Genomic DNA, 27,578 nt, shown 5'->3' on the forward strand with positions numbered 1-27,578 from the left:
GTGGACCTGCAAGCCCAGATCCCTCTGTATGTTAATGTTCCTAAGTGTTCTGCCATTTACAGTATAATTCACACCGAAATTTGACCCTCCAAAATGTATCACTTCACATTTGTCCGGATTAAATTTCATCTGCCATTTCTGTGCCCAAGTTTCCACTCTATGTCCTGTTATACCCTCCGACAATCCCCGGCACTATTAGCAACTCCACCAATCTCCATGTCATCTGCAAACTTACCAATCAAACCCCGCACATTTTCCTCCAGATCATTTATATATACTACAAACAGAGGCCCCAGCACTGATCCCTGCGGAACACCACTAGCTACAGATCTCCATTCTGAACATTACCCTTCCACCGCTACTCTGACTCCTGTAACCGAGCCACTTCTGTATCCATCTAGCCAGTCCACCCCAAACCCCATGTGATTTTAGTTTTTGTACCAATCTGCCATGTGGAACCTTGTCAAACGCCTGCCTAAAGTCCATCTAAACTATATCCACAGCCCTTATCAATTATCTTTGTCACCTCTTCAGAAAAATTCAATCAAGTCAAGAGATATGACCTTTCCTGTACAAAACCATGCTGCCTGAACTAACTAGTCCATTATTTTCCAAATGTGCTGAAACCAAAAAAAAATTTGACCCCAACATGCAGCCAAGTGGCAGCAGGGGAAGGGAGAGGGAGAAGGGGAGCAGCATCAGGATCATTTGATATCAGAGGGAATTTTAGTCAAGGAGTGAAGGCTAATGAAATGAAATGTCATCAGCATTCATACTGAAGCTAACTGCACATTTCAAGATAATGTTGCTAATGTGTTGTATGTAAAAAAGAACAGGATAGGAATCCTGGTCACCTGACCATGCAGACGGAGTACGGCAGGATACATTGAACATAGGTAGGAGGATGTCACAATGTAGCTCAAAAGATGGAGCGTGGAGAAGAGAGTTGCCCATGATGATGAAGAACAGAGAACGATCAAGGAGGGATGTCTTCTCAAGCATGCAACCAAAGAGGATGGCGTTGGTTGAGTTTAACTAAGGAGGCATCATTGTGGTGGGCAGGATTGAAAGTAAACTGAAGGCATTTAACAGAAAAGTCACAGACAGTAATAGCACCCATTTTATCAACTAGATCTCTTTACCTTGTAAAATCTGCTGCACACTTTCATTACCCATCTGTGATGCAGTCAAACCCTGTACAGATACTATTGAAGAGTCAGATCCGGAAGTCAGCAACAAGCGACATGTGTGATGATGACCACTTCGTGCAGCTCTGTGTAATGGTGTTTGACCAAGACTGTCCAAGGCATTTACCTATTAACCATTATACATTATATGGTGATTCAAGAATTAAGTTGCAAAGTTTTCCAAAAATAGCACAACTACAGTGCATTGCTTTGTCAGTGTACAATAGAAATAGTAACAGTACTATAAACATTTAACAGGTGCCTTGCAATGATAAAATTCTGCACTATTCTGTTCAAAAAATTACATACCTTTGTATCATTTTTAATAAGCACTTCAATTATATCATTATGGGCCTTTTCTGAAGCCATATGGAGAGGTGTCAAGAGGCTAAGAGAAAGAGAATCAGAGATAGATGTTGAGGAACATCGAAATAAATATAATGCAATATGAAAACATTAAAAAAAGCCAAAGTAAAACTTTCCAAATCATCTTACTCTTTTGTTTTTTCATCAACATTAGCCCCTTTTCTTAATAATAACTCAGCCACTTGTTTTCGTTTTGGATGTGGAGAAGCAGCGGCACAATGCTATAAAATAAAAAGAATTATGCATTCCATTCCCATACACATATATACTATACAAGTCAGTTAAAATATTCAGTAACAAAAAGTTACAATTGTAGATTGCAAAAATATCTGGTGTACAAATAATGGGCCATGTGAACATTGTGATATAAAAAAATTAACTGTCATACAATTTAAGTTAAAGTTTATTTATTAGTCACAAGTAGGCTTACATCAACACTGCAGTGAAGTTACAGTGAAAATTTCCTAGTCGTCCCAGTACATGTTTGGGTACACTGAGGGAGAATTTAGCATGACCAATGCACCTGGGCAGCACGTCTTTTGGACTGTGGGAGGAAACTGGAGCACCTGGAGGAAACCCACGCAGACACAGGGAGAACGCGCAGACTCTGCACAGACAGTGACCCAAGCCAGGAATCGAACCCGGGTCCCTGGAGCTGTGAAGCAGCAGTGCTAACCACTGTGCCGCCCAGTAATCAGCGGCAGATTACAAATAAACTATCAGGAATAGTCAATTAATCCTTTTGAGTCAAGATTATTATTCATCTGGGATATATATCAATTTAACAACATTAAAAAGAAAAACATTCTAATATTATAAATGTTAAGCTTGGCATGAAAAGCTTTGATGTCACAGAATGGTACTGAGAATCATTACAATGCTGAAGGTAGAAGTGCTTTTATCCTTATCTTACATGACATATTTTAAATAAATTAAAGGCATTATAAATTAACTGAATTGAAACGCTGCATCAATGAAAAGTTTGATGCTGTTGGGTATTACAAAGCAATAATCTTGAACTCAAGAAGCAAAACTTCAATTAGCTCAAAATTAAGGTTTTGTTTCACCAACTTGATAAAATCTTCCTTTCACACGGTTCATAGTTTTGCTAACAAGCTACAACTTTGTCACCAATCGTTCACCAGTTCAAAGATATGAAGCTGTAAGAAAATGGGTTGTGTATTGAATAACTGGCCAGTGTGTTCAGTGCATTTACTATCTTTGAATATACATCATATATCAAGCTCAAATAAATAAATCAGCCTATAATTTACTTTCACAGTAAACTAATTAAACAAAGTGATTTTTTTTTATTTTAAAAAGGAAAGGAAAGGAAGGAAAGAAAATAAACATTACAGCAGAATAAATACAATTCTTACCAATGCAGTCTTATGAGTCTGAGGATGCTTAAAATTGGCATTCTCTAAAGATAGATGCTTTTTTACACAGATAATATCTGCTTCTTTTGCAGCTTGTAGCAACGAATGTCCTTTGAACTCATCTAGAAAGGTAATTTAGAACAAAGCACTAACAATTTACTTTGTATAAAATTTAAACATGAAAAAATCAGCATTTTACTGCAATGCTTTAATTCTCCATGTTCAACATATCTGTGCGATTATACTCACATTGATATACTGTATGCTTAAAACTCACCTACCGTTCTTTTTTAACAAAGAATTCAATACATTTGTGGAAACTTACAAACAATACAAAATTCTGCAATCCATTTTTTGAAATTTGCTTATGGATGCAGGCTTTGCAGGCTAGACCAGCATTTATTGTCCATCCTAATTACTGTCGAGAAGCTGATGTCGAGACACCTTCTTGAACTGCAGCAGGCCATGTGCTGTAGGAATACCATAGTGCTGTTAGGCAGGGAGTTCCAGGATTTTGACTAAGTGAAAGTGAAGGATCGGCGATGTAGTTGCAAGTCAGGATGGTGTGGGGCTTGAAGGGGAACTTGCAGGTGGTGGACTCCCCATGCATCTGCTGACCATGTCCTTCTAGATGGTAAAGGTCACAGGTTTGGAAGGTACTGTCAAAGGAGCCTCGATCAGTTGTTGCAGTGCACCTTGTAGCTAGTACAGACTATATGTCAGTGTGGAGGAAGTGAATGTTGAACATGCTGAATGGGGTTTCAATCAAGAGGGCTACTTTGTCTTGGATAGGTGTTGAGCGTTGTAGGAGCTGCACTCATCCAGGCAAGTGGAGAGTATTCCATCTTGACTTGTGCCTTGTAGATGGGCTTTGGTAGTCAGGAGGTGGGTTACTCGCCACAAACTTTCCAGCCTCTGACCTGCTCTTGCAGCCATAGCATTTGTAAGGTTAATCCAGTTCAGTTTCTGGTCAATGGTAAGCTCTAGGATGCTGATAGTGGGGTTTCAGCAATGGTAATGCCATTGAATGTCAAGAGAGAGGGCCCAATACCCTCTTGTTGGAAATGGTCATTTCTGTCACACAAGTGCCAGACAATGTTATTTGCCACCTATCAGCCCACGCCTGAATATGGTCCAGATCTTACTGCAAAGGGACAAACACAGCTGCTTCAGTATCCGAGTAGTCATGGATTGTGAACATTGTAGTCATCAGCAAACATCCACACTTCTGACCTTATGATGGAAGGAAGGTTACTGATAAAGCAACTGAAGACATGATCACTTAAGTTATTCCTCTACTGTGCAGCTCAGTTTCTGCAACTCAGCCTTCATGAAGTTGGGAAAAAAAAGTCTAGGAAAAATACTTTTTAAAGTAGTGCCCTTTTGAAAGAATTAGAAAAGTCGCAATAAACTTTGGAAATTGTTCTTGTTTAAGTAAACATAGGAATATAGGAACTGAAAAGTAGGTCATTTAGCCCCTCAAGCCTGTTTCACTAGCCCTAGACACCCCACCCAATTGTAGAAATAATTTCTCTCTATTGACCCAACTGTATCTAGAAAACTGTGATCAAATCACCCGTTCTCTTAAATTCCAAGGAATACAATGCCAGCCTGTAATCTCCATTCATAATTTAACCCTTGTAATCCAGGTATAATTCTGCTAAATCTACACTGCATTCTTTTCAATGCCAGCTATGTTGTGGTGCCTAAGATTAGTGAAGACAAATGTAGGTCCCTTACAGTTTGAAACAGGAGAACTTGCAATAGAGGAAAAGGAAATGGCAGAGTAACTAAACAACTACTTCAGTTCTGTCTTCACGGAAGAAGTCACAAATAACTTTCTAATGCTAATGAGCCAAGGGTGAGGAAGAAGAAGGTGTTGAAGGAAATTACTTAAAAATAATGCGGGAGAAATTAATAGGACTAAAAGCTGTCAAATTCCCAGGGTCTGATAATCTCATCCTCAAGTACTTAAAGGTGGCAGTCATGATGCAGTGGATGCATTGGTTGTCATCTTCCAAAATTCTGTAGATTCTGGACTCGTCTTGGCAGATTGGGATGGGGGGGGGGGGCCTAATATCAGTTGTAGGGAAAATGGTAGAGTCTATTATAAAGGATCTGATAACGGGACACTTCAAATATATCAACAGGATGAGTCAGTATGGATTTATGACGGGGAAATCATTTTTGACAAACCTACTGAAGGTTTGCTGAGGACATTGCAGAATAGAAAAGGGAGAGCCATTGGACGCATTGTACTTGAATTTTCAGAAAGTTTTTGATAAAGTCCCATTAAAAGGTTTGGGTGTAAAATTAAAGTGCATGGCGTTGGGGGTAATACATTGGCATGAATTGAATAATGATTAGCAGACAGGAAACAGTAGGAATAAATAGGTATTTTTTGAAGTGGCAGGTGGTGACTAGTGGAGTCTCGCAGGGCTCAGTACTTGGGCCCCAGCTAATCACAATATACATCAAGAATTTGGATGAGGGAATCAAATGTAATATTTCCAAGTTTGCTGATGACACAAAACTTTGTGGGAATGTGAGTGGTTAGGAAGATGTTAAGAGACTTCAAGGGATTTGGGCAAGTTGAGCAAGTGGGCAAATGCATGGTAGCTGCAATAAGTGTGGATAAATGTGAAGTTAGCTACTTCAGATGGAGAAACAGAATGACAGAGCATTATTAAAATGGTGATGTGAAATGTTGACATAAAATAGGACCCAAGTGTCTTAGTATACTGGTCACTAAAACATGCAGGTACAGCAAGCAGCTGGGCAAATGGTATGTTGACTGGGCCCGTATTCACTGAAATTTCGAAGAATGAAGGGGAATCTAATTGAAATTTATAAAATCCTGACAGGACTGGACACAGGGATGTTGTTTCTTCTGGCTAGGGGTATAGAACAATGGGTCACAGTCTCAGGATATGTGGTAGGCCATTTAGGACTAAGACGACGACAAATTGCTTCACTCAGTGGTGAACCTGTGGAATTCTCCACCACAGAAAGCTGTGGAGCCCAGGTTCTATAAGTGCAGGTCAGTGGGACTAGGCAAAAAATGGTTCGGCACAGACAAGAAGGGCCAAAAGGCCTGTTTCTGAGCTGTAATTTTCTATGGTTCTATCACAATATATTTGAGGAGGAAATATATTTATGGACTCTAAAGATGTCAAGGAGTATGGGCTGAGCGTGGGACTATGACATTGAGATAGAGGATCAGCCATGATCATTTTGAATGGTGGCACAGACTTGAACGGCCAAATAGCCTACTCCTGCTCCTATTTTCTATGTTTCTAGGTGTTTGTACTGCTCCATATATGGTCTAATCAGAACATAGCATAAGTATGACCAGGCTAGCATGGCCTTTGATTATTTTCTATGACATTATAATGATCTTTTTACCTGAACCTCCAATTTCTTTTGACCTTCACTCTTGGTAGTTTCTAAATGGTGAAAAACTATGTTCTTTCTTTTTAGGGCCTAAATGGATGATCTCATTTTTATACAATGAAAATCTTTCACCACAGTTTTGCTCATTCATGTAATTTATCAATATCCCTTTCCAATAGTGCACTTTCAACTATGCCACTTACAATGCTGCCAATTTTGTATCATCAGCAAATATGGCTTCTAATTCACCATCTAAGTCATTAGCAAATGCAATGAATAGTTGAGGCCACAACACTACTCCTCAATAGGACACCCAGTAGTCAGGAAGTGCCCATCTCTTATCCTTTAATCCGATCTCTTTAACCGGGCCAATAATGCACCTTTACTCAAATCCAAACTTGGATCAACCAAAAAGCTTACTTTCTTCCCAATATAAAATGGGCAACTATTATGAACAGCATTCCAGCAAAACACTGCTTCTCATTTAAATGCTGATTGTTCAACAATTACTCCACTGAAACATCTGTATAACACAAATGCACTACATTTTACATATAGTTACTTCCAATAATAGTTATATTGATTTGAATGTTAGATTTTGATTTGCATCACAAAATCTTTACCTCATTGGGTAAATAAAGACATCAAATCTATTTAAAGATAAAATAGAAATATATGCAAAACACAAGTAGGTTGAGGGGCACATGCAAGTCAGTTAAAATCAGAAAACACAACAGTTTCCCTGCAGATGCCAACCTCTATAGAGAACAACGCTCAGCTGGTCAGCCACAGGCTACATCACAAATTCCACTACACTATAGATTTTTAACAATCAAATGTTGTGTAAGCATTCATAAACACGTGCAGTATTCAACTTTTAGGATGGGTAATTTTTAGTGCCACGAGAATGCTACTGTCAAGTTTCCCATAGCCAACAAGAACCAAAACTAAATTCATAAAGTTAAACTGCTCAATGACATGACTTCACTATAATATACAGTGCTAACTAAAAGTGGTATGGGACACTCCACTTGAGCTGGTTTTACTGGTGTGCTTAGAAGAATGAACATGCAAAATCACTTCACAAATGGTGACAAAGTAGCAGCATATCTATATTTAAGAGTATTAGAATAAGTATAAAGCCACTAAAAAGTCAGATTGCTAAGAACAGCAAGAGAGATTCAAGCATTTTTAAGCCATGTTTGTGGTAAGTAGCATATCAAAGATCACGAAGATTATTGGATAAGCTTGGGAAAAATAAAAGTATCAGAAATGGCATGAGTTGAGTACACATCTTGGTTAAATTGAGACCAGTCATTCTCTCAGGAATGGATTAGATATCACAAACACACCTAAAATGAGCAAGGAAAATCTTGAGTATGTTAGCCAACATACTCCAACTAATGTTATAGATTATAATAGATAATCCGGTCATTTATAGTTCTGTGATATGCACAAACTGACTGCTGAGATGCCCCACATTACAACAGTGTCAATATTTTTAAATTAATTGGCTGTGAACCACTTTGGAATTTTCCAGGATTTGAAAAGTACTAGACAAATGGAAGTTATTTTGCTCATTGACAAACAGAATCATAGAATCCCTACAGTGCAGAAGGAGACGATTCAGCCCATCGCGTCTGCACCGACCACAATCCCACCCAAGCCCTATTCCCATAACCCCTCATATTTACCCTGCTAATCCCCCTGACATGAGGTTAATTTAGCATGGCCAATCAACCTAACCTGCACATCTTGGACTGTAGGGGGAAACCGGAGCACCCGAAGGAAACCCACGCAGACACGGGAGGATGTGCAAACGCCACTCAGACAGTGACACGAGGCCAGAATTGAACCCAAGTCCCTGGCGCTGTGAGGGAGTAGTACTAACCACTGTGCCACCGTGCTGCCCCAAACACAAATAACCTTTTTACAAAAGTGCTTGGGTCAGGTGGCATATACCACAGAACTTAAGTAAATTGTAAAAAAAATAAAGTGGGCTCATTTATGCCTCATTCATTTCTCTTTTTGATATCAGCATCATTCAAGACCCTTTAGGCATGTGTTTGTGAACCTTTGAGAAACCACACTTGCTATAAACATTATCATGGACAAATATTCCCAATAGTTTTACTACATGTTTTATTTAAAGCAACATTGTAAATGAGAAAAGGTTGCAGAAAACTTACATGTTAACCGTTCTTTCAGTTGTGGTGTAGGGGCTAAATCAATAGCATTTTTAGAATGGCAGTTGAGCAATGTTGGATCAGCACCATAGCTCAGCAATAGGGAACATACTTCTACTCTGTTCTTGGAAGCAGCCTCATGCAAAGGAGTAAACTGCCAGAGGTCCATTGCATTCACACAGGCACCATGCTGCAAACAGAAGTTATAAAATTCAAAAATAAGAAATTAAATTTAAGGAAATATGATATTAAACGTCTTCAGTAACACTATGAGCTTGTACATTTTAAGTGTTCGGCTGTCAACCAAATAAATTGCCAGAGCTAATCAAGAAACAAATTTAAGGTGTCTATACCATCTAGAAATGGAATGTGTCAATTGAGACAGGTGAAATTAGATAACATTAAATAGTTAAAGTGGATATAAAATTAAATAGGACATAAAAGAGAGAGCAATATTGTACATCAGACTGAGTATATAATTTTTAAAAATTCTTCCATCAGAAGTGGATGTCGCTGGCTGGGCCAGCAGTTATTGTCTATCCTTAACTGCCTTCGAGTGGATTGCTAGGCCATTTCAGAGGTCACTGCTGTGGTTCTGGAGTCACATATAAGCCAGACCAGATATGATGGCATATTTCCTTCCCTAAAGGAACATCAGTGAACCAGATGGGTTATGACAATTGACAATGATTTCATGATCACCATTAGACTTTTAATTCCAGATTTTTCTATTGAATTCAAATCCATCAGCTGCCATGGTGGGATCCAAACCCAGGTCTCCAAAGCATGATTTGGGTTTTTGGATTATGAGTCCAGTGTCAATACTACTATGCCACTGTCTCCTCTTACAAGTTGAGTATCAATACCTTGTGTTTTACCGCAGCCTAGATCAAAAATAAAGTTTGCACTCATTAAGGCAAATTATATTAATTTGGGGATGTATTTTTTTAAACACACAATTAATGTTTCAATTGCATGGTCAGATGCAAAGTAGAGCCCCCCCACTCTGCCCCAACTCAATCAGTGGTACATTTTCCATGTAACACGAGCCATCCTATTCCCTCTAAGCAAGGGTATGAATTCAGTGTTGAATTCAAGATGTTTTGTGTGATGGGCCTAAAAGCACTACACGCTGGACTGAAATTTCTAAGATCCAGTACAGGAGCCAGAGACTTTCATTCCATTAGCCCAGGTTGAATCTGAACACAGGTTCTAGAGACACAATGATAGTAACTAATCTACTGCATCATCCAGTTCCAGAGCATTTCTTCATCAATATATTTAACTCCCTACATACCATCCTCACCAGTTTAATATAATTCCGAAATATGGAGTGACAAGGATTAAATACTAACCTTAACTAGAAGCTCTGTAACTTCATAATGACCATAGGAGCAGGCATTGTGAAGAGGTACTAAGTCTCTAAAATACAAAACATTTTTTTTAATAGCCTATGAGAAATATTCAGAATAGTTTCAAACTAAACTTTAATAAACTAAACGTTGTGGCACTGTCTATTTCGAACTCTTCACCCAATGCAGCAGTTTTTCCATTGTCACGATAAAGTAAATGCTACACAAAGTAACACAAAGTTACATACACCTTTATTATACTAATTGGCCTTCAACATATTGGAATACAATTTATCTACTTTACAAAAAATGCACGCACCTTTGCATTACCCTCCTGGAAAATTTAGTTGTGTATTGCATGATGGGTTATTATTTCCTTACGGTGCAAGTATTTTATTTATTCTTTCCTCTATTCAATATCTTCCTTTTTCTCATTCGTTTACATTAACAATTCAGATACACTCACTTCTCTCTATTTTTACGATGGATTTGTAGTCCTTCAATTGTCACGAAGCTAGTCTAAGAGGAACACCTTAAACCACGTTTAAAGTTTGAAGCACCTTGTGTGCATATCCTCCAGTGCCAACACAAACATCAATCCCCTTCATTAACAAAGTAATCTTCAAAACCCTAAATATCTTAAAGATTTCATTTGACGAAACATAAATTACTAAAAACAATTACTTTTGATGTTTTTTTACATTACAGAGAGGGGAAGTGGAGAAAGTTTGAGGGGGGAAACCTATTTCAGGGATTTCTAACATTGCGTTGGGTGGCACAGTGGCTAGCATTGCTATCTCAGTGCCAGGGACCTGGGTTCAATTCCAGACTTGGGTGACTGTGTGTGTGTGGAGTTTGCACGTTCTCCCCATGTCTGCGTGGGTTTCCTCTGGGTGCTCCAGTTTCCTCCCACAGTCCAAAGATATGCAGGTTAGGTTGACTGGGCATGGTATCTTCCCCCTTGGTGTCCCAAGATATGTAGATTAGGGGGATGAGCGGGGTTAATACATGGGATTATGGGGATAGGGCCTGGATAATAAGATGCTCTGTTAGAGAATCAATGCAGACCTGATGTGCTGAATGGCCTCCTTCTGCAATGTAGGGATTCTATGAAATTTAGTGTGTGTTCAGAATTCTTTATTATCTACATAATTTGTAGGATAAGTGAGGGAAGTAATAATTTGCAGTACTTGGTCAATTGTGAATTTTTGCATTTTTCAGAATGCAAAATTATGCATTCCTAATTCCATCCCTGTTTGGATAGTGATTTTTCATTTAAAAAAAAAATATGACATTTATAAAATATGCATGCTCACAATTCAGCAATTGATTCCACTTGCACCCCATTTTCTGTATTTTGGATGTTCTCACCTCTACAGAATTTCAGATGTCGAATCTGCACAATTGTTACTTATGGTACAGCATAGGACATGCTCTTTTATGAAGACCAACATGTACAACATAATGTAATATTCTGTCCCTAAAGTGCGATACATGTACCTTTAATGTTAAGTAAACAATGGAGGTTTTCAAAGCAGCTGGAGACATGTGGCTATGGCATATTCTATTCCTTTACACTGGAAATGACTATCTTGGTATCTTTTAGTGTGACATAGGCAAACATTCGCATTAAACAGTATCTAACATCTGCAGTGTGTTGAACAGAAATTGCACAGTATTTATACTACTAGGGTTCTTCCTGTGCTATTGCTCACCTTGAGTTAGATGATGCCCTACATTAGGGGTTGGCATCTTTTTAAACCCAAAGAGCTTTTTAAAAAAAATAATTTGCCAAAAATAAAAACTGTCTGGAGTCACAAAAAAAGATTAAAATGAGCAAAGTATCTGTAGAATGTAGAATAAATAACACATTTTACTTGTTTTTAATAATAAATTTTGTAAAAAACTAAATTATGCATTTTGGTTTAAATTTGTCAGCAAAGTCAGGATTTTTGTTTAACATGCTCAGAACAAAGACAATTTTCCAGCCCATAGATTCTCATGATACAAAAATAGCATTCAGAATAATTTGTTTGCAGCTACATTCGAAACATTAATGTCACAACCAAAAAACCTGATCCTCAAACACAAGGACTTGCACATAACCAATGTGCAGACACATTACCCAAATAGATATTTCAAGCACGATGCCAATTTTCATAATTGAAAATCCTACCTTGAAATATATAATTAACCTTTGATACCCACAGGACAATCATGTTAGCTTCTAATTCTTTGAATCAACATGACTTAATATTTCTAGTTTTTTTTTTCATGAAAATGACAGCCAGCCAATAAAGGTTGTGAACTGCAAATGGGACCTCAAGAAATTGCATGTGGCAGGTTGCCAACTGTCCTACATCAATGGGCATCGATTGAATCGGTGACCGACTCACCGTGACAAATAAAAGTCAAACTTCTATTTTGTTGCATTTGATTCTGGAATGTTTTTCTAGCAATTTAGGAATGAAATTGTCTTTTTCATGGAAAAATGGATACAAAGTTGTGCATTTATTTTATCATCTCCTACCTTATTTTTTTAAGTTCACAATACAAAGGATTACAACAGACAACTTAGTCAAGGGGAGGATCTGCTGTAAGGTTTAGCCTGATGTTGGCTTGACACCTATAGCTGTTGGTACTTCCTGTCACATCTAAACCTCCCTAGGAGATACGCTAAAGCTGACACTTACCCTTTATCCTTCGCGTGAACATCAGCACCATGCTGAAGTAACAGCTGTACGATCTTAACACGGTTATATCCTGCAGCTAGATGAAGTGGTGTAGACTGTAGAGAGATAGAGAAAATATTTAATTCGTGAAATTATAATTTATAAAACATTACACTTGAATAGTTAAATGCTACATCGTTCTTTACATAAATAGAATCAAGTACATTACATTATTTGATGGATCAAAATTGACACAAAACACTAAGTCCACCAATGATGCTTGATTCATTATTTTTAGTGCCAGTTTTCAATGTTTCTAATCAATCCCCATCCAATCACTTTCACGCCACTCTCCCAAGTAATTATCAGTGTGTTTCTTTTCATCTTCTATAGGACCCTCCCAAAAGCACCACACTAATTTATGAGGTACAACTTGCTTCATTCTGTTATAATAATTTATATGGCTTCACTTTTAAAATAATACATCAAATAAATTAAGTTCATTTTTTGATATTACAGATAGAAAAGTGCACAAATCTCTGTGATCCCAGTAGTGGGCTTAGACAATTACATTTATAATAACATCGTTCATTTTACTGGGTGACTGAGGAATCAATGCTGTGCTGTATTTAGAATCCCTAGGGCTACTTTGGGTCATACTACAAGTCAAATTCTTTAATACATTTATTTCTGACTGGGGTACTCCATCCTTCAAGCAAAAACCTAGGACTTCTATTCTGTTATCAGTGGGGCAGCTCTTCCATTCCTGGGCAAAAGGCAACAATTTCACAACCAAGGACTTTGTGTACATTACCTGCCTAACAGTAACAACTGCAATTCTTACCTTTCTACCATCACTCGCATGGCAGTTTACGTTCAATGGTGTAAGTAGGGATATCAACTTTTCTTCGTTTCCATTCCTAGAAATAAATCTTTTAAAATTACACCTCTTTCTATGCGACTAAACTGATCAATCCAAAAGTTTTGCATAAATTGTTATAGGATCACTTTTCAAACTTCAATTTGCAGAATTGCAGGTATTTTACATGTTAGTGTAAATATTGATCACTTATAATCAATGCTTAAAGATCTTTCTTCAAATAACTTTTACATTACAGCATCCCGTACTTTACAGGTATTCAAGTATAAACAAACTAAAGCCCTTCATTGCACTAAACAGAAATGCACTGTACTGAAAATGCTGAAGCTCACTGTTAATGTAGTGATCTGATGACACCATGTGGAGAAGTGCAACATAGCACCACTTTCATGCAAGGGTATTTGGTAATTAAATGCTATTAGAACTCTTTTAAGTTAACCTAAAATAAAATAACGACTGGTATTCTCCCCCAAAAAATTCTAAGTGCGGGAAATTGGGAGTAAATCCCGCCAGCTTTTTTAGCATGCTTTCCAAAATGAATCTCCGGCACACTGGGCATCACAGAGTGCCCTAACGGGATTCACTCTGGAAATCAGTGGGTGGGGCCTATTCCTGCCCGAGAGGCCAACAGCATAGCGCTGAGCATGCACTGAGCATGCACCGATCTGTCAGCACAGAGATCAGCGCATGCGCAGTGGCCCTGCATTGCTGGACTCCAGGTTGCCAGCTGGGCCGATTGCTGGCCAGCCCCACAACCCCCCTCACCTCCAATCGCTGGCCTCCCAGACCTCCCCAAGCCAGCCCTTATGTCTCCCCCCCCGCCCCAATAGTCCCGGTTCCCTCTGGCCCCAGCCCCCTCAGCACTGCCCGATGCCTGTGTCCCTTGGACAGTGCCATGGTGCCAGACTAGCACTGCCCAACGGGGCCCCCCTTACTTCCAATCTACTGGGAGAGTGGGGTGAGGGGAGGGGAAGGGGTCTCAATGGCTCTCCCCCCCCCCCCCCCCCCACCCACCCAGTGGGGTCAGGTCGCCTATTCCCCTTAGTGGGGAACAGGAGTAACTCCCATTGGAGGGAACTACTCCTGGCAGGGGAGAAAGGGGTGGCAGATACTTCAGTCCCGGGCACGCTAATCAGATGCATATTGCTATTTCCATATTGTAATCAGTTCCACGTCGATTTCCAATTCACTCAAGGAACACAGCAGACTGGGAGAATCGCCCCCCCACCTATATTTTGTTTTAAATCAAATAAGATAGCCCAGAGTATTCTAAATTTAGCATTGTAGAGTGATCCATGAGGTTCTTTGTCACCATTCTAATTACAGGATTGCTGGGATATAAACATCAGTTTCACATTTTGAGATAGTTTAGAGAGCACTCATGGGTTGAAATGAATGAGAGACAAACAGGTTTCAGAATCCATTATAAAGAACAGTTATGTTGAGCCTCAACTCCTACATGCTTTTGTATCTTTTTCTCAGACCTATGCATTCCCTAACATGGAAGGAGTGTAATTCTACACATGATCAGACAGGGCAAGGTCCAAAACCTATCAAATCAAGAAAAAGGTCAGCATACCCTAAGAGAACTTTTGTACACTAACACTGCACTAGACACAAAACTGATTCCAATTCTGCGTGGATCGCCTGTCCTATGCTATGTTATGTTCTCCCTCCCATCAGTGTCAAGAAAGTTACGGGACAGGGTATTGTGCACCCACCCGTGATCAAACTCTGATTTAACACGCGTCAGCAAATTCTGCTACCTTGGACCTACGGTGACAGACAACCTGTATCTTGACAAACAGCTCAGTGCACACATTGGAAAAAAAAGCCACCAACTTGGCCAACTAATAAAATGAGCATAGAAAAACAGCAAACAGAACCACGATGCTCTTCTACAAATATAGGTCAGCAGCGACTAACTTCTGCAATTTTGGATTTTTGCATTTTATTTCTTCTTTGCTCTTGATTTTAAGCCTACATTGAATATTTGAACAGAAACTGCTAGAAAATCTCAGCAGGTCTGACAGCATCTGTGGTGAGAGAATAGAGCTAATGTTTCAAGCCCGTGTGACCCTTCAGAGCTGACTTTGTAACCTTATGCCCCCATCTCAACGAATTTAGGGCTCAACATGATGCTGAACCTTTCTCCCACCGCCGTCATCTCTGTGCTCACATCTGTGAGCAGGAGTCCTCCCCCTGTTCAATGAATCCTTTTACCAAAAAAAAGTGCTGACAAAGGGTCATCCTGACTCGCAACGTTCTCTCTCCACAAATGCTGTCAGACCTGCTAAGATCTTCCAGCATTTTGTTTTTGTTTCAGATGCCAGCATCTGCAGTAATTCGCTTTTATATTATTGAATATTTGAAGTTATTTTGTAGACCTTGTCTGAAATCAAATAATTAATCAATAATAATCTATCCTGATGTTTTCCCAAGACTTTGTTTTCCATATTGGCCATTCACACCTGGTGTTGGGTCTGTATCTCCACTTTCCCTTTCTAAGCTAGACTAATAAAAGTTGTTTTATTTTTATGGCATTCAATAACCCTTGAACTACAAGCCAGCTCATGAATAGACCTTAGCGGGATGATCAACTATGATGTGGAATCAGGAGATGGAGTTTGATCAATGGACATACATACAATCGGACTGATGGGAGATGCCATCAAAAGATGCATAAACAACTTGAATATTGCCAAGTCTGCAAAGCCTGTGAGGAAAATTTATAAGAATTCATGTTTTTTCCAGACTATTTTGAAAAAGTCTCTGAATAAAGCTTTGAAAGGAACCAATTTTGGCTTAAAGGGGCACTGTTTTCAGGATTCGCTGCTGCAGTCAGAGTGGAATAGTCAACCAGTGGACACTACGGGAGGAAGAACCTGGAACAGACTAACTGACCAAAGTTCCCACCTATGTAAGGTTATTCGGAAACTTGGCGACGTTAAGAACCAAGGGGAATCTTTACCAAATTAGGTTCATGTCATGGAATGGACTAATTTGGGGTTATTCATTTTGGGAAACCGTTGTGAACAGACCAAACTAGGGTTACCATTGGTAATATAGTATATACCTGTAATGTAGCATGCATAGTATGGACCCAGGTTCGATTCCAGCCTTGGGTGACTGTGTGCAGGTTGCACGTTCTACCAGTGTCTACATGGGTTTCCACTGGGTGCTCCGGTTTCCTCCCACAGTCCAAAGATGTGCAGATTAGGCAGATTGGCTGTGTTTCTAAAGAGTGTAGGTTAGGGGGATGAGCGGGGTAAATGTGGGGTTACGGAGATAGGGCCTGGGTAAAATGCTCTGTTAGAGAATCAGTGCAGACTCGAAGGGTCGAATGGCCTCCAGCTGCACTGTAGGGATTCTATGTAAGTGGAGTTGTACTTTGTCCTCTCATTTGATATATAAAATGCTTCCTCCTTTCAATAGTTACCTTTCTACCTTCTTTCTATATTATCAATTTGAATTGGTGTATTACTATTTTATTTATCACTACTCAATATTCAATTAAACTGTTGTTGAACACAGAACTTGGTATTGTCACTCATTAAGTGTTAAGTCCAGAGTACAGCTCCAAACCGAAGTGAGACCTCATAAGGGACTCCCATGCCCTTACACATGGCCCGAGTCTGCAACACATTGCTGTATGGCAGCAAAGCCTGGACAACAAACACCAGCCAAAAGAAGCTGAATAACTTCAATCTCTGAAATCCTCAGGATCACATGGAAGGACAAATTCACCAATGAAGCAGTCCTCTTTGGGCAAACATGCCACGCATGTTACCATTCCCATCATCTCTCGTAGATCAAAGGATGCCCATTATTTAATCACTAAGCAACATTTTATCAATAAAATAAACCTAATGGAAAGTAAGCTTGGTCAGAGAACCCTGAAATATAGACAAACAACCCCCTAGGTTATTAAAGATTTTGTTTTTACAAATTACAAAGCAGCTTAACCATCCACAATATAGCTTTATGACCACCTTTGGTCATATATTCTTGATTTTGCACTAAGAACAATGTCCACTGAGGAGTGCTATAAAGAAAGCACAAATTAAGGTAATTAATATCAGTAGAGAAAAAGTACTAGAGAAAATTTAAGGGACTAAAATCCAACAAATCCCCAGGATCCAATGGTCTAAATCCCAAAGACATAGCCGCAGAGAGAGTGGCTATGATTTTCCAAGATTCCCTTGATTCTGGAACGATTCTAGCAGATTGAAGTTAGCAAATGCAACATTCTTCAAAAAAGGAAGCTCATGATTCCAAATAAACCTGTTGAGACTTTTTAACTGCCCCCTCCCCAGTCCAACGCTGGTATCTACACTTCAAAAAAGGAGGGAGAGAGAACACAGAACCTGCCAGTCATGGGGAAAGTGCTGGAATCTATTATGAAGGAAGTCTTAACAATGCACTTAGAAAATCATGGTACGATCAAACAAAGTCAACATGGTTTTACAAAAAGGAAATTGTGTTTGACAATTTTTTTTTTAAACAATATAACTGGCAGGGTATTTGAGAACCATTAATGTAATATACCTGTATTTAAGACCATAAGTAAGAAGTTTAACAACACCAGGTTAAAGTCCAACAGGTTAAAGTCCAACAGGTTTATTTAGTAACAAAAGCCACACAAGCTTTCAGAGCCCCAAGCCCCTTCTTCAGGTGAGTGGGAATTCTTTAAGACCATAAGACATAGGAGCAGAATTAGGCCACTCGGCCCATCGAGTCTGCTCAGCCATTCAATCATGGCCAATTTTTTTCTCATCCCCAGTCTCCTGCTTTTTCCCCATAACCTCTGATCCCCTTATTAATCAAGAACCTATCTCTGTCTCAATGACCTGACCTCCACAGCCTTCTGCAGCAAAGAGTTTCACAGATTCACCACTCTCTGGCTGAAGAAATTTCTCCTCATCTCTGTTTTAAAGGATCGTCCCTTTAGCCTGAAGTTGTGCCCTCTGGTTCTAGTTTTTCCTACTAGTGGAAACATCCTCTCCACGTCCACTCTGTCCAGGCTTCGCAGTACCCTGTAAATTTCAATAAGATCCCCCCTCATCCTTCTAAATTCCAACGAGTACAGATCCAGAGTCCTCAACCGTTCCTCGTACGACATTTCCAAAAGGTATTCAATAATTTGATACAGAAATTGTTAATAGGAATATTACATTCTTCAATATTATATAAAAAGGCGACCAAAATCTAAGAGTGCAATACAGAATGCAATATCATTTGAATTTTATTTAATATTGGACTGGTGACAATTGGGGGAGAAAATTGGAATATCGCAGGCCTTTCCTGATCACTAAGAATTTTAATTCACAAGCAACACAGTTCAAATAAATTATGTATTTTTGTGCCACTGTAAATCTTTTCAACGCCATCTCCTGTGCCTCAAAGTCTTTGCAATACAGACCAGAACTCCAAGTGGGATCTAACCAAAGTTACGTGTGAATTTAACATCAACTTTCTCATCATGTATTCTTATTGTTAAGAGTGCATATCATATGAATATTGGGACAGAAGGCTGTGAGCTTCAAACCCAAACTGTGAATATTAACAAAAAAAATTACACATCGACTAACTCCCTTGATCAGGAAATAGAAATATTCAACTAGCTTTCAAAAGATGTATCCATACCTTGCAGTCTCCAGCAGTTCATCTTTTTTGTATTCACCTGTAAAACGTAAACAGTTAAACGTTTCAACATTCCTAAATATCCAGATATCCCATAGTCTGGTACCATTCCACTTCACATTTACTGTTCCAAATAGCTGTGTGTACATAAAACAAATTTTCCTTCTTGCTGCTTTTGCAATTCTTTAATTTCTTTCCCATACCATTACCTTGCATGTCATACAAGCTGGACTATATTATGCACTTCTCCCACCTGGAATCCCATTTGGCCTCTTTGAAAGTCACTCTTCAAATGGTCACTTTGAGATATAAGAGAAGCTCAGCAAGATATTCCTTGCTTCTGCTCAGTTTCATTCAGTATAATGGAATGTCAATATGACCCACTCTACTCTTTCTACTTCAGTTAACATGTTCCATTAATTAGAGATATAAAATGAAGTAATGCAAAGCTCACCTGTCAATACCGTTTTTGCAGATGGGTCTGCCAGGTCTAATGCTGTTCTTCCATCTGTATTCCGAATATGAGGATCAGCTCCATGTTGGAGCAAAACTGTAATGAAAAGAATGAAAATCAAGGCACCAATGAAAATAGGGCTTATATATTAAATAGAGCTTATATATTAAATAGAACAGGGTATAGTAACATGTTGTATTTTAGAATTATAGACGAGTCACAAAATGCATTTAAAACTCCCATTCCAATATAATTGCCAGCATTTATTCAGTAAGCCAGTGGGAGATGCTTCTTTTGGGATTTTCAATGATAAATATTGCTAATATCTGTAACTATCATAACTCATCTCAGGAGCAAACCTGGAGAAATTAGTGCCTGTTCAGAAAATAAAAATACCAACATAAAATAGCACCTAAAGTTTAAAATTTTTTTTTTTCCCAGAGTCCTTCGCCCCCTTCAATTTTCGGAATATCCGATACTCACCTCAAGAGGTAGTTCCCCAACTTCCCTAGAATCATTTTGGTCTGACGGTGTGCTACCCATTTTAACTAGTCTAAGAACATCAAACAATAATTAATGTGACTTCCATGTATTGATCAATAAAATTTGCTATTAAAGGAACTCACTTAGTAGCAATCCTTCAAAGCAAAAGTACAGATGCAAATAAAATTAATATCGATCCATACATTCAAATATTAATTCCAATAAATAGCATCATACATAGGCCAAACCGGGCAAGGACATCATCAGGTTTCCTTCCCAAAGAACTATCAGTGAGCTGTTTGGGCTATTCCAACAATCTGACGCTACATGGTCACTATTGCTGATCTGAGTTTTCAATTTGAAGATTTTTAAAACCGAATTTAAGTTGACGAACGGTCCCAGAGGAATATGGGCTCATTAACCTAGGCTCTGGGTTACTTGTCCAATGGCATAATCACCACACTACCAAACAGCAATTTAATGGTCCACAACAGCAATGCTCCCTGTCATTATTTCACTGAATCAGACATAACTTCTGGAATCTGGGCATGCACAGAATAACAAAGAAATTCAGAAGTTGTGTGATTGACCCAGTCTGGGAAATTTTATGAACAGATGAGAATTTCTACTCTGTTAATCTTGGTGTAAAAACCTTTGCAAAAATGTTACGCCTTGTTGAGGGAGGCATAACTGGGTTTTTAAAACTCAAACTCACTGGTTTTGAAAAGCTCATTTACGGAAGGTCATTTTTTTCTCCAGTATGATTTAAATATTCCACATGTTTACCTTTTTACAATTTGTTTATATTGAAAGGCGAGAGAAGAAAATCAGCTAATTGTAGACCAGTTGGTGGAACAAGCTTGAGCAGCTAAATAGCCATTTCCAGTTCCTCTTGAATATTTTACCTTTAATCAGCATTTAAATTTTCAGATAAGGAAGGGTACTAAGATATTAAGTGCCCTTAACTTTCTGGTTTGCTCTGAATATTTCAGTGTGATTGGTTACTTCCCTGTGTCTGGAGATCACTGCTGCTGCAGGCTGAAAGACTCGCACCAGATTTAAACTGCTGTCAGAAAGGGGAAAGCCAGACATAACTTCGTGGGCAGCTTTTTCTTCAAGGTCAGGGCCAAGCGCCATTGCTTTGCCACCAATTGCAAAATTCAGTCAATAAATAAATCCTTCAGTTCAAATGATAAAATATTATAAATAGCACAGATGCATTTAAGGGAAAGCTGGACAAACATGGGAGAAATGAATGGAAGAAATGAATGGAAGAATAGGCTGATAAGAGTTAGATGAAGGAATGGGAGGCTTGTTTGCAGCATGGATACTGGCATTGACTAAGTGGCCTGTTTTCACAGTAGACTATTGCAAAATAATGGAATTTGGAGGATTCTAATTAAAATCTTAAGTTTTAGAAACATAGAAAAAACTACAGCACAAACAGGCCCTTCGGCCCCACAAGTTGTGCCGAACATATCCCTACCGTCTAGGTCTACCTATAACCCTCCATCCTATTAAGTCCCATGTACTCATCCAGGATAGAAACATAGAAAAAACTACATTTACATTGCAGCATTGAAATCCTGCTACTGTCAATTACAATGCATAATTGTAATTGACAGCAGCAGGATTAAATACAAGTATAAGGACTGCACTATAAGACCAAAGGAATTTTGTGGAGATAGTACCCATTCATATTCATAGCTCATGAAAATGTTTGTCTCTCTTGCCACCAAAAATGTATTCTTCGGGACAGCCTAGATGGCAGTCTGAGCTAACAGAACCTGATAGGGAGGAGAAATAGCTGATGCTAGTGGGTATTGAAAAAGTGACATAAACCCTGAAGTTTCTGCTGATTGTACTAGAGTTTTTTTTGGCACAATTCACCTGAAATTGGTGTAGTTAGCTCAAAAGATCATAGAATTTTAAATTACACTCGGTTAAATTACAACTGCGGTTCTAAGGTATTTTGCGCTTGTTTAAAAAAAACACTGCTCTCGAAGCTGGCCCAACCCACAAAACTGGCCACAGCCCCAGGATGTCTTTTGCCTTCAGTGCTTGCATTTGCCTTCCAGCATCTAAACCTGTCGTGGTCAAGAATGAACATTTCCTTTTTTCTTAAAATAACAGCATAAAATTTTTAGAATTACTGGTATAAGTTATCCTGGTGCAAGCAGTACATGAAAGCTTTAAAAAGTATGTCAGCACCTTCAAGACAGTTGTCCCAGCACAGCTGTCTCACTGTTGAGAATGCTTTTAAATCACATCTTTGTGGATTCTCCTTTCGTTTGGATATGCACATCCAAATATTTGTGTAACAACCAACTTGACTTAAAAATTAAACAATGCAAATCCAAGTTTCTTATTGATATTACAATCTGTTTTATTCACTATTCTCATTAACCATAATTAAGTAGTATAGCAGCTGATATAGTGATGGAAAAAGTCAAAGTAACTATATTTCAACATGAAAGCAGGGCAAGCATTCATGCAGAAGCTGCAGTCAAGAATCTCAATACAAAGAACTTGATATTATTGCATCTATATTGGGCTCATTTTGCAGTCTTGGTTTTGCGGCTTGCAATCACAAGCTTTATTGGTATTTGGTTTGTCCACAGTCCATTGGAAGTATATGAGAGTCAGTGCACCTGCATACGGTTCAACCCAAAACTCAATGAATCTGTTGCTGCAAAGTTGCAAACCACTAACTATGCCAATGAGGGATTAATGAAATGTCAACATTTCTACTCACCTGCCAGCTTGCAATAACTAAGCACTTTGTGCTACTAATTACATATAGAGCAACCAACAAAAGTAATAAAACAAGGTTTTTAAAAGTTTTTTTTATCCTGCATGAAAATTATTATTCAAAGCGGAAAAATCTGTCACCTTGAAAAAATTAACAGGCTCTGGAGAAAGGTACATTGCCACAAAAATGCTAATGATATGGTAATTACAGCACAGAATCAGGCCATCTGACCTAGGTGGCATTGTTCATGCTCCCCTTAAATACATCTATATTATTCACCTCAACTGAACCATGCAGCAGCAAGTTTTACACTCCTCCCAGTGAGTAAATCCTCTTTTGATTTATTGGTGCCACTCTAATATTTGAAATCACAAAGCTTGGACTTCCCAAAAGTAGCAACATCTTGTGAAATATAGTATTAGAATTCAACAACAGAAAATTGTTTTTTTGCCTTGTAAAACTGGTTTCACAGAAATGCACCCATTCACAATGATCCAAATTCCTATTTAAAGCTGGGCTGCCCCGATTTTGTTAGCCTGCTAAACAACATAATATATGGGACACAACTTACTGACTTCTAAATAATGTGTACATTCCACTATGCTACATATTCAAGTTACCTTCGTAGTGCTTCAAAAAAGTTTTCAAATGAACAGTACACTTTTAACCAATCTTATAGTTAGATCCACTTTAAAAAATTACTTTTACAGACCACTTCATTAAAAGGTATATACCAGGTATATGCTACCTCAACATCAAACAATAATCATCGTGGAGTGAAGGGAGTTCTAAACCACTGCGTCTAGGCAAAATTAGCATTTATCTGCCAATAGGTAATGGAAACATACAGATTTTTTAAAAACAGCATAGCATATCTACCATTTTCCTTTTATCATTATCATTACCTCCTTAGAAAATGTTTCCCATATTTTTGTTCGGTTCGTAAGCAACAGCCAGCAACAACTGCAGAATAAACTTCCCAGAGTCACGAAAGCCTGCTGCCTAAGCAGGCCACCATAGTGAGCCTAGTCCAGGGTGGTTGCTGTTGCATCCAGAGTTGGAAGCCCTCAAACCCCAAAAACATTAACTAGTTTATCACAAATCCTGACCAGTAAATTTAAAACATTCCACAGCATTTGGACAATGAATTTTTTGCAGCATCTGGAATTATGAATATATGCAGAATGGACAAACAAATATTCAATGCTAAATGCTAGAAATACAACTTTTGAAAAAATTATTTGGTGAGAATATGAATTACTGAATCATGCTTTATTAAAACAAATTAATGTTGCTAATGGCAAGTGTCAAGAACAAAGAATTTAAAGACCTGGATTTTATTGACATCCAAAGACACAATTACAACCACCTTCTTCTTTACCTGCATATATGATGTGGAGATGCCGGCGTTGGACTGGGATGGGCACAGTAAGAAGTCTCACAACACCAGGTTAAAGTCCAACAAGTTTATTTGGTAGCATGAGCTTTTGGAGCGCTGCTCCTTGAAGAAACAGCGCTCCGAAAGCTTGTGCTACCAAATAAACCTGTTGGTCTTGAACCTGGTGTTGTGAGACTTCTTACTGTTACCTGCATATAGTTATAAAAGAATAACTTTCATGAAACGACTGTCGAAACATAGAAAAGAAAAACATACCTAATAAACTCCTCTCGTAATGAAGAAAGTTGCAGTAAAGCCTACCTATGCATACGTCAATTTTGCCTTTGATAGCAGCTTCATGGAGAGGGGTGTAGTTCCAATTATCTCGAGCATTAGAATCAGCGCCATGACAGAGCAACAGATTTACAACTTCTGCATGACCAAATGAACAGGCATTATGCAGAGGAATAAGGCCTCCATCGTCTCTTGCATGGACATTGGCACCACTCTGAAGCAAAAATTCAACTACATTCTTCCGTCCAAATCCTAGAGGGATTGATGTATAATCATAAATTATCACAGTAATCACATTTAAGGTACCCTGAAGTAATCATCTAACAGTACCCTTTGTTTAAACCTTTGATTATTTTTCTTTTAACGTTTGTTGGACAACAAGTCTCAATTAAGCATGTATCAGAAAGATATTTTACAAGTGAAAAACAAATTTCACAAGTATATTTTGTTAGACTAATAATTTCAGAAGTTAAAACATTTGGCAAAACAAATTTGAACTGATGCAACAATGTAGCACAAGTCAAAGTTAAACCTAAATAGCTAATCATTATTTTCTTAAAGTTCATTTAATTTTAAATTGTTGATTTATGAAAGCAAAATTAAAAACCCAAACTGTAGGCAAGTTCCTATGTAGGATGAAGAAAACTTACAAAAACCACCTTCAGAAATAATGCATTTTAAATTGATAGCTATGGTAATTTCTAATTTAAACATTATGGTTTGATAAATTCAAAATTAAGATTACCAAACATCCTTTACCCTTTCTTTAGGGTTAAGGCCTGGGAGTGACTTTTTGGAAGACCTTTTCTAAAGCAGCAGGTAAGCCATTTATTATTTAAGCTTGTTCTGTACTTCAAAAACCGATTCACTGTTAAGGCCAGGTATGGACTTTTGAAGTGTGGCTGAGAACAAGCGAGGGAAACGGCTGGTATTAATGACATTGATGGTGCAGGAACAGTGGCAGGAGGGCCGCGAGTATTTTACAAAAAGGAGCAGGCACCAGGGAGAGGGACAAAAGGATATTTGTGTGAAGATGACATTAGCTGCAGTGGAGAAGGAAACGACTAACTGGCAAGAGATTAAGACATGGCTGACACTAGTGAAAAATAGCTCCCAGAGATGCACCAAGATACAGGGAGGAGAGGAGCTGAAAGCAGCAGGGAAAGGTGAAAAGAATGGTCAGTCAGGTAGGGAATGGAGAAGTCTCAGATGGTTAGCAGGAAAGGAGATTCTGGAGATTGCTGTTTGAGCAGGTGATAGATTGTTCTGAACTCTCCCTTTAAGTAGGTAATGTAAACAAATGGCAAAATGTAAATCATTACCGATTTGACAAAAGCTGAAACAATGCTCTGGCAGGCTATAGTTTACATAGGAAAATGGAAGGTATGACAGAGTAGATGATTTTATTAACATGTAGATAAGCTGTGCAATGCAAATATAGTTTCTCTGCTGTCACGTTGCTCTTTTTCCTCTCTCTAAATGTGCAAGCTGCACGTTTTGGTGGAGGCTTCTGGAATATGCCAATGTTATCCCTCCCTAACAAACGCACTTTTCCATAGCCCCTTGCCCTAATGTCCCTCAAATCTTTTCTATTACTCCTCAACTCAAATCACTATCCCAATCTCTGAACTACTGGTGGAAAATGTCATCCTCTCTTCACATCACTCACTCTGCCTTTAACATAGCATCCACACCCTTTCTCAAGGGAAGTTGATGAGGCTTTAATTGTCCATTGGTTTCCTTAATTTGTCACTCACGTTAAAGGTTTTATCAGCTTTCAAATATTTGCATGTTTTGAAAAAAAAATTGAAAGAGGAAAGATGTCTGCCGCTCATTACGCATAAAAGGAATACAAAAGTCTCTTATAGGCACACACTCTGGTAGGGTAAAGCAGTAGAAACAATATAAAGGGTTAAATTCTAAGGGTGGTGCAGAACACACAGACCTGGGGGTTTGAGAGCACAAATGCTTAAAGCTGACAGGAAAGTTGAGGAGAGTGGTTAAAAAGGTATTTAGGATCACTTTAAGAATGATGTGAAGACTTTAAACAGGATACAGAAAAAATTCGAGAAATGTTCCCAGGATGATGGACTTCAGCTATGTGGAGAGATTGGAGAAGTTGGGTTCTCATCAGAGAAGGCTGGGATTTGATAGAGCAGAGATAGAAACTGTTCCATTGTTGGAAGGGTTGAGGACCAGAGGTCACCAATTTAAGGTGATTTAGCAATTCGAGGCAAAACTTTTCTCTTCAAAGGCAAGTAGTTAGAATCTAGAGTACGCTGTCGGAAGGTGTGATTGAAGCAGATTCAATTGTAACTTTCAAAGGGGAACTGGATAAGCACCAGACAGAAAACATTTGCAGAGTTTTATAATGAATACGAGTAGTTGAGTTCCTCTTGCAGAGAACCTACATGGATACATGTCCATTGCTTGTATTCAAATCTTTATGTTCTTAAATATAGGCTTAAGCTCAAAGGACAAATTCACAAGTAGAAATTTCTTCAAAAGAACGTGCAGAGTCTTCTGTCTCATTGTAAGCATTTGTTTCGTTCCTATACCCACATTTATGTGATCAGTGTTACTACCACCCTCAAAATGTGAGGTGCTGAAAACACTGTGCAGGCATACTTTGGCAAATTCACCATCAGTAATAGAAACTCCAGTTTTGTGAAGGATGCAAAAGGCATCCATTGCAGACTCTGAAAAATAAATTGCTAAGAGTCATCCAGACTCAAAACATTAGCTATTTTCTCTCCACAGATGCTGTCAGACCTGCTGAGATTTTCCAGCATTTTTTGTTGCTGATGACTGTTGCCTCAACTTAATGAGTGTCTGCATTTAGCTCAATTTGTAAGTAGGGTGATGTTCAACGAACTGTAGCTCAGGCTAACTCTAGTACATTTTCTAAAAATCAAACTTAGCTTTATCATCAACTCTGATGTCAACCTTCATTTCTAGGATCTTTATATTGAAATGGTTGGTACATTCGCAAAAATCAGTCTCATTCTGGACATAAAGTCCTTAGTAGAATATGTCCACAGCATACACCAACATTCACTAGATGGTCGCGGGGTCATTGTGGCCCACATTTGTCTTTCCTGCAGCCCAGCTGCCAACCTTCCTGTACCGAACTTCCCTCCTTGATCCTCCCATTCCCAG

The 27,578-nt window shown here is 38.6% G+C and overlaps 1 protein-coding gene across 6 annotated transcripts in view; it reads right to left on the reverse strand.

Moving 5' to 3' along the window:
* The window catches only part of LOC144500511 (poly [ADP-ribose] polymerase tankyrase-2), a 75,331-nt gene that overhangs the window by 37,203 nt on the left and 10,550 nt on the right, over positions 1-27,578 (reverse strand). For 4 of the 6 annotated variants that reach the window (XR_013498985.1, XR_013498984.1, XM_078223552.1 and 1 more), the window contains exons 2-12: positions 24,447-24,671; positions 19,513-19,608; positions 19,062-19,098; positions 13,380-13,455; positions 12,557-12,651; positions 9,867-9,933; positions 8,515-8,701; positions 2,933-3,054; positions 1,683-1,774; positions 1,497-1,575; positions 1,143-1,314 (exon numbers count right to left, since the gene is read on the reverse strand). Coding sequence is in view for 4 of the 6 variants with exons in the window: in XM_078223552.1 (XP_078079678.1) it covers positions 1,143-1,314; positions 1,497-1,575; positions 1,683-1,774; positions 2,933-3,054; positions 8,515-8,701; positions 9,867-9,933; positions 12,557-12,651; positions 13,380-13,455; positions 19,062-19,098; positions 19,513-19,608; positions 24,447-24,671 (1,248 nt within the window). In the remaining 2 variants the exon portion in view is untranslated. The remainder of the gene's footprint in view (positions 1-1,142; positions 1,315-1,496; positions 1,576-1,682; positions 1,775-2,932; positions 3,055-8,514; positions 8,702-9,866; positions 9,934-12,556; positions 12,652-13,379; positions 13,456-19,061; positions 19,099-19,512; positions 19,609-24,446; positions 24,672-27,578) is intronic. The other 2 variants (XM_078223554.1, XM_078223553.1) reach the window with 1 other exon arrangement.

The sequence above is a fragment of the Mustelus asterias genome, chromosome 11 (genome assembly GCF_964213995.1).
Source record: "Mustelus asterias chromosome 11, sMusAst1.hap1.1, whole genome shotgun sequence".
Lineage (NCBI taxonomy): Eukaryota > Metazoa > Chordata > Chondrichthyes > Carcharhiniformes > Triakidae > Mustelus > Mustelus asterias.